This window comes from Oryzias melastigma, linkage group LG22, assembly GCF_002922805.2.
Source record: "Oryzias melastigma strain HK-1 linkage group LG22, ASM292280v2, whole genome shotgun sequence".
In the NCBI taxonomy this organism is placed as follows: Eukaryota; Metazoa; Chordata; class Actinopteri; order Beloniformes; family Adrianichthyidae; genus Oryzias; species Oryzias melastigma.
In genome coordinates, this window is record NC_050533.1 from 5199336 (window position 1) to 5211773 (window position 12438).

Sequence of the window (12438 nt, forward strand, 5' to 3'; positions counted from 1 at the left end):
GCCGGGATAGGCTCCGGCACCCCGCGACCCCGAAAGGGACGAAGCGGTCAGGAAAATGGATGGATGGATGGATGTATTTTCTTTTAACTGGATGTGAGGCTACTTTCATTTTTTTTATTTCTTTAGGATTTTTAAAATATATTTAATGAACATTTTATTTTAAATTATATTTTCAGCATGGCCCTGTGACTCACCTTATCGGTGATCCGGTCGATCTGTGAGTTCTGCTTGTCTATTTCCTGTCCCATCGTAACAGCCATGCCTCTGAGGTTGGAGATGATCCCGCCCACAGCGTCCAGGTTTTCCTCCATCTCATCCTCTCGAGCATCATTGGTCACCCTGCAACACAAACCGGGTTTGTCGATGCAGAAATGACAGTCGGCGGCATCTGAACTCTGACCTCTGTTCAAGGCCCCACCTCTGGATGTACGGCCCCGACGGAGCGGCGGCGGTCCCCCTGGTGGCGGTGGCCTGGGCGGGCTGGCCGTTGCGAGTGCGTGACGGCTGTCTGGACACCACTTTGGAGCCGTCGGCATCATTCTCCCCCTCCGGCCCTCCAGTACCCCAAGTTTTCTTGTAGCGCTGGTCGTTTTCAATGGATGTAACTCTGTAAACAAAGAAAAGACATAAATATAAAACACATTTTTGCACCAAAATGTCAGGTAATGCCACACAAACACTTAAAAAAATGAAATAACTACTTCCAGGATTAACTGGGATCTATTTCTAAAGTCTACATAAAGAGACAGAATCATAACCATCTCCTACCTTACGCCTTGATATTCAAAGTATCTCCTTCTCCAAAGTGAAAGCATTTGAGGAAGATTTGTGTTTAGAAACAACAAATGTGACAAACTTCAAAAAGCTACAATTTAACTAAAAAAAATGTTTGAAAAACAGATGAAAGTATGAAAAGTGAAGCAGATTCTGTGTTTGTAGCTTAAATAAGAAGCTAAAATGAATGTAATGTTCACACCGGACTCAGACATGCACATTTGGGTGACAACTTTCAATGAAAAGTCATTGGAAATGCACCAACATGCGTGTTTCAGGCTTTTACGTTCAAAACTTTCAAACGTCACGCAAATTTTGACCAATCAGGGATGTGGTGGTGACATATGGGTGCCGTCCTTTTCAAAACATGAACGTACCAACCGGTTAGAAAGCAACCGTGAAGGAGAAATGAATGTTGGTTGGAATTATCAGAATAGAGCTGAGAAAAGAAAAACAAACATTTTTCACAGCATCTAAAAGGGAAAAATGTTCCCAGAACTCAACAACCTTAAATATATGTAAAAATGCACTATAGCTCATGTCAAACAAAATCTAAGTGTTGCAAATTTGTTTTTTCCTACTTATTTATTTTTGGTGTGACATAACTTACACACCGCATGACTTTTATCCCAGTAACCCTCAACACTATGAAAGTTGAAATGCTTCCAAACGGTCACTTTAAACAAATTAGGGGCCGGTCAGATCACGAGATCTGGAAGGTCAGCCATGTTTGTGCGCTTTTCAAAAGTGTCCGAATGAAAAGCGCTTCGTGTTTAGTTCCTCTTGGTACTTTTGCTTTAAAATATATACATGTTTTGATTATAAATGATTCAAAATTCATAAAAAACGCTAAAGAATCATTTATGGATCGTAATCGAAGCTTCTAAAAATCGATTTAGCGACAGGCCAGTGAGAACACCGTAAACTGAAAGCGCGTTCCTGAACGTGCCACACGTGGCGAGAGCTCTTCCTCCACTCTGGGTGGCGGCGGCAGCGGCGGCAGCAGCGTACCTGTTACAGGGGCAGGTGCAGAGGCCGCAGCACTTGTTCAGGTCGTTGAGGTTTTTCTCCGCCTGCTTCATGTCCTCGTTGATCTGGTCCATGCCCTCCTCCACTCGTCTGAGCTGCTCTAAATCACACAAACACAGAGCTCAACATCTTCACCTCTACTGATGTCAACAGGTTCCACAGCTAAGATGAAAACTGAAAGATATAAAGGCTGAAAATCAAAAGATGCTTCAGCAGATTTTAGGATTGATGTCAAAGATTAAAACAGAAAAGAGGAAGAGCAAAAACTCAGTTTTCCTCTATACTTTAACATGACAAACAAGTGTTGATGTTGTGTTACCTCCTTGCATATCAAGCATATCCAAGGTTTTGCCCCCAGTCTCTTGGCTCTATGAAAAATAACATTTCAAAGTAAATCATTTTTATTTGAAATAATTTAGTTTAATAATAAAAAAAGTTTAATAGATTGTGTTAATCACTCAAAGTGTCATAAAAGTTGAGAATACACAACTGAAACCTGTACTTTCAAATGAAATAAAAAATAAGATGCCAACACTTCTTTTATTTTGAAACTTTTCCTCATTGAGAGCCTCACCTCCTCTGCCATCTGTCTCATCCTCCGTGTGCTTTCCAGCGACTGCAGGAGAAAAAAAAAAAGAAAAAAAGAAGGATTAACAGCTAAAAGTGATTCTATAAAAAATATAAATAAAAGAAAACATAAACTTGAGCTGGAGTCCAGCCACAGCTCAGTTTCCATCAATTTGTTTGGCCCGATTAGCGTCTAATCCGTCTAAAATGTTTTTTACAGAATGGAAACAGATCCACAAACTCATTTAGAGGGAAGCGAGTCGCACTTTGAATCCCAGCAGCTTTAAAACAAATCCAAAAAACCTGGATGGAGTTTTTCTTTGTATGATTCTTTGCTTTTTTTTGCAAAGAAAGTTTGTAATTGATAAATAAGGGAAAGATAAATTCAATAACAAAATCTAGAGAAAATGTGTAAAAATTCACAAGCTTGATTTCTTGATTTGATTTTTTTGGACCATTATAGTTTAAACTCATTCAGAAAAATAATGATTTTATCAAAGTGTTTTTCTATTTTTTAGCATTCATAACAATATCTATGATATACATTGTTTATCTATCAAAATTATAATTCCCAACATATACAACATATTAAAAGTATTTTTAAAGAACAGAAAACTAAGAAAATGAAAATTGATTAAATCTGCTCTGAAATTCTATAAAAATTTCAGAACCAGAAAAAATTAAGATGAAGATCAATGAAGAAAATCAACATAAATTATCTGATTTATAAACAAGTTTTCCTTTAAAGTAACTACCAGAACTAATATCTTTTCTAAGTTTAAGAAAACTGTTTTAATGCAAAAAAATCATAATTTTATTAATGAAAGTTACTTCTATACCTCTTTTGTAAAATGTGTTTTTTATAACCAAATTGGTTCATTTTACATTTTGATTTATAAGTAATATTTAATTATAATTGGGTCAATTTAACATATTACAGCAAAAAAATAATATTTATTTAAATCTTTTAAATTTTATTTGAAAAATAATCTACAAATTTATTAAAATGACATTCAACTTTGTCTACGACTTATACAGAATAATATAAAAAGCATCTAAAAAAAAAGGTAACATTCACAGTCCAACCCTACTCTTTTTACTTTTACAGAAACAAAATTCTTGCACAGAATGGAATTAATTTATAGATTTAAAGTAAAAAAAGTTTGACTTCTGCATGAATAAAATCTGTAGCTTTATTCTTTCATGAACAGTTCCCATTTCTCATGTTTTACTTATTAGGAAGAAATAACTTGAATAATAAACAAAACAAATTATGGAAAATAATAAACTAGAAAAAACAAATGATTTACGTTTAAAAATAGACCTGTGTTCATGGAAATGTCTCAGTATGTTAACATTTCAGCGATCAGGTGAGATGAAGTCTGATTGTTGGTCTAAAGCTCGACAGACTGCAGCGCACGCAGGAATGCGGTCCGTTCAGGTGGACCCCGCCCTTCTGCGTCTCCATTGTTGGGAAGCGGAGCGAAGCTGCGATCTGACCGAGTCTCCACCGAACGAGGAGCGGCGACCTCCTTTAGTCGAACATTCCTAACCCACACTTCAAATACAAGTTTTCCTTTAAAATAATACATTGTTTATAAAAGTTTTCCCAAAATAAGAAAATGATGGCTGCAGCTTAGCAGGATGAATCAACTAATTTTCGTTTTTTAACTTTAAATTAAAACGGAAAAGTTTGGAAACTTTCAGGAAAAATTTAAACTGTAGCTCCCATTAAGGTGAGATCGTCCTGATAAACTGTCAGCCATCCTCAGAGAGTCTGAGTGTTTACCAACGGTAAGTAGAATTAGCAGAGGGGCCCTCCCATGTCCCCTGAATGATCCCCTGGATAAACCAGGCGGCAGCAGAAACAAGGAAGAGATAGAAGCAGAGGTGCAGGTTAAGTCAGGAAGCAGAAAAAAACATGAAGCAGTCGACAGTTTGAGCAACAGGCCTGCATCCATTCATCTGCATCAGCTGACTGACGGCGGGATGCCCTTGAGTGCTGATTAAGTAATTACTGTAAGATGACGGATGAAGCCGACGACGAAGCGGCGAGGGAGCCGTCAGACTGAAGCAGGAGGAAACCCTCCGACAGTTCCTGTGACCTCCATCAATTTATCAGACGCTGAATGAACCAGACGTCTCAACACATGTTCTTTTAGGGCTATTCTGAAAGGTTAAATGTTACGTTTTCTGCTTTAAATGATTCTCAATTAACAAAAATGTGAAAAAATATGTATTAATTGGAAAATATAGGAACAGATTTCTCATTTATCCTTATTAAAGATAATCGAGTTCAGTGATTCTTAAGCATCAAATATGATATCTATTAGGCTGAACAAATGAGATATAAGGTGTTAATTATGAGCTTCAGAGATTGTGGTTAGAAACTTCATCATCGTACTTCTCAGCTGCTGAAACTTTCATTTTTAGAGAGCTTTCATCGTCTGAATTTTGCTTCTGAGATGAAGGTCACGTTCCAGCGTCTTCCTCAGAAAGCTTTTTGATGAGGGACTGGAAAGGTTTGCACTAGAACCTCCTTTGGCCGTTCCATACAACCTCTGATCAATTGTTTAAACCGCTTTGACCACAGTCAAAATGTAAATTTTAACACTAAAAATAATATTTTTGCGCGTTTGAAATCAGAGTCAGAAAACTCCTTTTTGCATCATCTATTCACTAAAATCACATGTTGCTCATTAAATACAGAAATCTCAGAGAGGAACAGAAGAAATCACAGACGGAGCAGCAGTGAGAGGAGGGTTCGTGACTCAGCACCTCATCCGTCAGCTGGTTGGCCCTCAGAGCCATCTGTTCCACGCTCATGTCCTCCATGTTGCTGCTGTCCTGTTTGGGGGCTCCTCCCGTGGCACCGAGCTCAATATGCTGAGGCCTGAAAGAAGGCCAGAGTTCATCAGGTTCTAATTAGCTTCAAATTAGAGGGAATCAATTATCATAAAGCATACAGAGGGGACACACACTCGGCTGCTGAACAGGGAATTATGGGCAATGAGGGGGAAAAAAAAATCCAACATTTTCACATAAAAGTGGACAAAGATTTTCATCTACCAATGACATTTTAAAGGAAAAATCCCCTAAATTAAGCAGTTTTAAAAATACTGAAAATTAAAAACTACAGAGAAAAATCATGGTTCAAAAACGATACCAGAGCAGTGGAGATGAACGCTGGAGATGTGGAAAAAACTTCTATATTTTCTGGAAATGTTCAATTATTAAAAATACTGGGTTGAAATTCACAAAAATATTCAGAATGTGTTTATGATTGATTTCCTGTGTACATTTGAATCCATCTACGTAACTGAACTTTGGACAGATTAAATAATATGGAGAAAAAACTACTAAACGTTCTGTAAGTAAAAAATGTGTTACAGGAAAATGGTACAAACAGGAACCACCAATAATAGGAATGGATCACTATTATTCACACTATAAACATTATGGAAAAACTCAAATCTAAATAGAAAAGTTTAATCAAATGTGGTCAAAACGGACGGAATATTCGGACAGACTTTTCTAAGAGCCAACTTTTGGACTGAAGTTGATTTGTAAAAATGGTCTCCTTGTTTTTCTTTCTCCCATCTTTTTTATTTGTTAATTTACCCCCTTTTCTTGTTTGGATATAACTGAAAAGGCATAAGGGATGTATAATTTACATTGTGAAGCTGAATGTAATTTCCCTTCAAGAAAAATTAAAAAAAAAGAAAGAAAAATCCCTCGTGAGGATAAATACTATAAACTTTTCTGTTAAGATGTACTGTATGTAGAACCCAAATTCCTTCAGTGTAAACGGTGGAATTGTTATAAAAATTCTCTTTTAAGGCTTAAAACTCTTCAATAACGGATTCTAAACTACTACATTAGCTCACCTCACATAAATAAATAAAAAAGCAGCTTTTGAAAGTTCAAATCTACTCATTTTATCGTTATTCACCTTTCGGGATATCCTGTCAACAAAGCAGAGTTTGCTCTTCCTGACTCAAACTTTTATTTTATCCAGGCTGGGGACCAGCACAGAGACCCAGACTTAGGCCTACATGAGGCTACATAGTTAGGCAGTAGTGAAAAGGGCCTTGCCTAAAAAGACCCACACTGGATTTTAATAAATGATATTATTTATTTACATTTTTATAATCAAGAATTGACAGTTTCTTTTAAAACGTGTGCAACAACATGAACACAGGCGAACATTCTTAGAAAAAAACAATTCAAATGTTTCAGACAAACTTATGCAGCAAAACATGATCTAAATTTTGAGAAAATGGCTAAAAAAACAAAAAAATTGAAAGAATAAATGTGACTTAGCATGTTCAGCAGCAGCCATACAAACACAGAGAGGAAAAACGGGATGCAAAACCTAAACAAATGTTTTTTTGTCCTCTAAGGAGAGATGGAAACAAATACAGAACGCTCCCCGATACAATGTGGAGATCTTAGCAACAATGTTAATGAACAATGAGGGAGCAGAAAATATGAGAGACACAACCATGGAAATCAATGTTTTACTGTAATTTATGATAAGAGACTCGATGATGATAAGATGAGATAGTCTAAACACTAATTATTTCAACAATAAAGATTACTTTTAGGGAAGATGAGTCCAAGATTGTAAAGTAAATTCAATCCAACTGGTTCTCTTATTGGCATTCTGAAACCTTCTAATATCATTAGACAGTCATCCTCAGTTTATGTATTTAGCTGAAATGTGTTCCTCTTAATGCAAGTATTTTCGAACCACAGTGAGGATGTCAGAAGATTGAGTGTTACCGAGAAAGTAAAAGGAAGCAGGAAGGGCCGATCACGCCCGATCGCTCCAGGCTTCATGTTCCTTCCTAATCTTTGCTTCAAAAGATCAACACACTTGTTTAATTTCAGGAAATGCACAGAAAAAGAGACCACGGAATGATTTCCAAACCCGAGTGTGCTCATATGTGTGTTTTTTTAAGCAATCGCTTAAAGAAAATGCGTTAAAAACAAGATAAGGTTAGTATCATTGTAAACTAAGATTCATTTCACTAAATTATAGGGAAAGAAATTCCCACTGTATGGGTTTTAGATTGTAAGGGGGGAAAAAAGGAAATCAGGAAGGCTTATTTCCTGCATCTGCTTTCCTGTCCTGTCATCCCATCTTCCCTTTAAAGTTGATGTTTTCCTGTTTTGCAAATAACCTCTAAACTTCTGCTTCCCAGCTAAATCTGCAGCAATCCACAGAAATAAAACACAAATCAAGATGAATAGTGTACTTGACAAAAATGTTCAGCTCTTAAATGTTGACTTTGGAGTTTATTTGTTGTTTTTTTCACCCTGAATGTCACAACTTTAGCGTACAATTCAAGCCGTTTTGTGAGTTTGGCAACAACAATCTTCACATTACAGTTATGTGTTTAGACCTGCATAGACAGGTAAGCCAGTTGCTAAATTCTGAATTATTCGTTTAGATTTAAAGGTCAATTTCCTCAAATGTTAATGCAGGGAGGTTAGTTTGAAATGTTAAATAATCAGCTTTCAGGGAACTCAAAAGTGAAGGGATCCCGATCATAAACAACGGTAATTATGACGAGGCATAAATGTCGACACCAACAAACCATTAATCCGTACACAGGTATAGATTTCTGCAGAAAAGGCCACACCACATGAGGAATAATGTACAGTAATGCTGACATACCCATTCATGTTGCAGAGTCTTCACAGCAGCAAATGGCCAAGACAACAACAGGAGAAAACGTTTCTTGTTTTTCAACCCAAACCTGTTACTCCAGATCTTCATGAGCCTCAAAAGTGACGTCTTCTCTTGCTTAAGTCATGCTTGGTTAACTTTCTTACTATATTCCATTCATTTACATACATAAATGTTGCCTTTTTTCCAACTATTTTCCCTTTAAATATCACATTCCTACAAATATCTCTGTTTTCTCAATAATTACAATGAGTTCTGTCCAAAAGTGGGTGTTAAACTGAAACTACAAAGCATGAATCTTTCAATTTCCCCAAAAAAGTGACATTCAGCAAGAATTCTGACACAATTGATGGTAGAAATATGGAAGTAAAACACCCCAAGAATGGTTTATCATTTCCGCACTATATCTCTAACAAGCAAGAACAACTGTTTTTAGCACCTGACCACAATTATCTCCCAAGAAGCTGAACCAGCAGGTGAACCAGATCACCTGACAAACAGGTGATGTTTGGTTAAATGAGTAATATTAACCAAACACCCACAGCAATGCTTAGTTTGAACCAAGGAAGTCATTCAAACAGCCTATAATTCAACACTTTCACACATAAGAAAACCAAAAAGTGAAACAAACCGTCTAAACGGGTTTAATAAATCGTCTTACATGTTTGGAAAGTTTGTAGTTTTTCCTTAATCCAGGAAAGCAAACTTCTTCACCTAGCTAACACGCTGCTAGCCTGCTAATTGGCTAGTTCCGCTTTCCTGTCAACTTTCCACTCCGACTAAGTTGATATGAACTGACGGGAGACGTTTGTTGATACTCACGACTTGCTTTCAGGCTTCCCTGGGATGAGAAAAAAGAGTTAACAACTCCTCCTTCCTTCTGGTATGCGAACTTTTCGCTGGTCACTCCTGGATTCCTTCACAGGCCCCGCCGCGAGGAGAATAACGTAATCTATGGTGCCTTCGCGTACCGTCGGAATTCACACTCTCTTAAAAACGTACGTTTGGTTAGCAACAAATAACTTTTTATGCCTTACAAAGTTATATATTTTAAAATATTTACGCTGCAGAATTTTTTTAAAATATTAACTACTATAAACATTACACATTATAAAGTAAGAATTGTGAACATTTTTACATTTTTAAAGGTTTTGCTTAGTCCTTCCCGTCTTTCATTGCACTAATCACTATATGCTGCCTTAAAACACAATTAATTGCATACAGTTTACTTAAATATGATTTTGTATAAAATTTTAATTAATTTTCTTGGGTGAGTTGAATTATGAAGTGAAAGACTGTTTGGAGTTCAATTTTCCTACACTGAAACTAAAGTCACGTGACCCCCCAAACTTTGCTGATTCAGTTTATAGTAATTGTATAGTTCAACTTTATCACATTTTACTACTCCCCTTGACACTTTGTTCCCTATTGTGGTTTTATTTTTTGTAAATGTCAGTTTTTTAAAACGTTTGATCTGCCTTCTCGTTTATGTTCTGTTTGTGTTACTTTGTGGTCAATGTGTTGTGCATGTTTTGAAACCCTTGACGCAACATTTTCTCTTTTTTGAAATTCCATATAAGTACATAAACACTTGCAAGATAAAACCAGACACAATGAGATCTCTCTTCTAGGATGTAAGTCATGTGAGCTGTCAAACTTGCTATTTTATTAGACTGTTATGTGTTTTTAGTGTTTGCACTGCACTCTTAACTGATAAAAAGCTTGTCACACAAGCTGCTGAATGCAGCACACAGTGGTGGGGGCACGTCCTGTTAACAGACTCAAGAGGAAAAACAAGGTACTGCTCAGTTTCCCCACATGAGTGCAGCATTTACCCTTCACCCGGACCTCCCCCTCCCCTCCTGCTTTGCATAGACGCAAGACAGCCAGATATATTTCATAGTGCATTTGAGAGATGGCCTGAAACCCGAACCTCTTTCTTTGAATCTTCCGTCTAATTCTCAAGTTTAATGGTTGAAACCACAAAAGCATTTTCAAGGTGACTGGAAAGACAGCCACAATATCGGCTAACAGAAACTAAAGGAAAAGTGCTTTTCTATTCCAGCCTCAGCTAAATATTTTCCCTTGAGGGGTCACCTGAAGTCAAATACTTGCAAACTGGAAATTCCATGTGCAACTCCAAATTTGCACAAGCCTTGCTCCAAGGCTAACCTTACCAAACGGCCTAAAGCGTCTGACTGATGACTTGCGCTCTCTCTGGCCATGTAACTTTTATAGAGTCTACATTGCATGCATTATTCAGCAATAACACAAGGCCCATCTGGACTCCTGTGAGTGTGATTCTGCAAGAGTGTGTCTATGCATGGGTGAATGACTCATAGTTAACTTTTCTGCCGTGCCGCTTCACCATTTCACGCCACATCCAACAGTGCTTGAAGAGCTAGAAATTAGTATTTCCACTGTAATTACAGCCAAGGTGCGATGCTTTCCACAGCGCATGTGAGACAGGAAGGGACAAGAACAGAGTGGCGATGAAACATGGACAGAGAAAGAGGGTTTTTAACTCTACCACAATGATACGTTCAGGATCAAGCTCTTTCATCATGCCGTTCCTCATTAACTGAGATGGGAGCGCTGCCCTAATTCCATAATTCCTAAATCATGCCTGTTAGTTGAATGTGAGGAGACAAAGGTACCGGGAAAGAGGAGAATAGATTAGCCCTCGCCTAATGATGTGTCTGAGAAAGCTGGAAAGGAAAGAAGGGCATGATGGGAGAGAATCAAAGCAGTGGAGAAGGGGTTGCCATCTGGATTCCTGGCTTTTGCTTTCTGGTTGTGGCCAAAACCAACAACACATAAGCCAAACTTGTTTCTCCGATTGTTTTTCCCCCAGTGGCTGCTAAGTGATAATTGGATGTGGAAAAGAAGTTGCTAGGATATTGGTGCATGGATGCATGGGCAACCCAGACCAATTTTTCCTTATTTCTCCAAAACCATCTGTATTAATGTCTGCTTCATTTTTCCCCTCACAAGGGCTGAGACATGAGGAATGTTTAATGTTCTTGCTTGATTGGGTTTAATTTTACATTGGGCTAATTCCGCCGGTACCTGATACTTGTCAGGACAGAGAAGCGGTTGACCAAGCGTGCATCTCAATATCCAGAGACAATCTCATTCCCTCGCCTCCCGTCCACTGGAATCCACTCGTTCACAATTTGTATTGAGCTCTTATATGAAGCAATTTGTTGTAAACTAGAGACATCGATAGCCATTAGCCTGCTTTGCACAGTAGGGCTAAACATGGCAAGCCAAGGCTCATCTATTATTCATATCCTTCAGTTTTCCCCCAGAACAAAGTTTCAGATATTCATTTTTACATCATGGCCCCAAAACTGACAAGTCAGGGGTTTCAAATAACACTTTAGAAACCAAGCTGACGAATGTTTCAAGCTAACGTTGGCCATTAAAGACCTCACAGGGGAGATGTGTCTGTTTTATGTCAGTGGTGAAAACCCACTAGAGCAGTATTCAGAATCAAAGCTTTAACCAAAGCTGTTGTGGGTAAAAATGGACCCACTACCATGCTTACTTGTAGAAAAAATACCTTCTTTTCCAACATGAAAATTTTGACTTTTCCTAAAAAATTGGAAAAAAGTGATACTTGTTTACAAATGGGCTATACACCACTCCCTTCTGACCCCGCGGCCTATTTGACCCAGGCTAGTCAGAGCTGCTTGTGACAAACTGATATAAAAAAAACCCTTTTTTCAAAATGGCGGCTTTTCTGTTGGTTGTATCTCCATAGCAACCATCTTACGTTTTGGTCGCCTGAAGATACCGAAGAGATCTATGTAAGTTTCAGAAGAATCATCAAAAGTAAACTTTTGGATTTCCTTAGCAACTGGAGTTTTTAGCTAACCACGCCCACAATCCTTATATGTTCATATCATGTGTTATATCATTTTGCTCAGCTTTAGCCAGGCATCCAGGCATAACATTTTCACAATATTCCGATAAAAAATGTGCGAGTAATGGGAGAACGCCATATTTGCAAGCTCGCCATGTGCACATCGTTCAAAATCAACAACTTCTAAATTCTAAATTATTTTGGGGTTTTGGTAGGATTGGTAATTTCTGACCGGTAGGACAAGGGGAGTAAGCAGTCTTAAGGGTTAAACAGTTTGAATGCTAAACCTGCATATTACCAGTTTCTCCTCAAACTCCACCAGTGTCTTTGCACAGTACATGCCAGACATTTAATTAGAAAACTAATGCATTCGGCTGGTTAATTTGAAGGGACTGAAACAGTTTTGCCTAAATCTATGAAGGTCAGAAAAGCCTTAAACCTTAAGGCACATGAAACATGTTTGAAATAATGGGACTTTTCCCCAAAAGCTTAAATCTTTTATTCC

At 37.7% G+C, this 12438-nt stretch overlaps 1 protein-coding gene across 3 annotated transcripts in view; it reads right to left on the minus strand.

Annotated features, from left to right (window-relative positions):
• Positions 1-9045, minus strand: part of LOC112147696 (synaptosomal-associated protein 23) — an 11313-nt gene extending 2268 nt beyond the window's left edge. Inside the window, exons 1-7 of one of the 3 annotated variants that reach the window (XM_024274269.1) lie at positions 8888-9045; positions 5149-5263; positions 2378-2419; positions 2123-2171; positions 1786-1903; positions 419-607; positions 195-339 (exon numbers count right to left, since the gene is read on the minus strand). In XM_024274269.1, the coding sequence (XP_024130037.1) occupies positions 195-339; positions 419-607; positions 1786-1903; positions 2123-2171; positions 2378-2419; positions 5149-5205 (600 nt within the window). In that variant the 5' untranslated portion in view covers positions 5206-5263; positions 8888-9045. The other 2 variants (XM_024274262.1, XM_024274253.2) reach the window with 2 other exon arrangements.
• Between the last annotated feature and the right edge of the window lie 3393 nt (positions 9046-12438).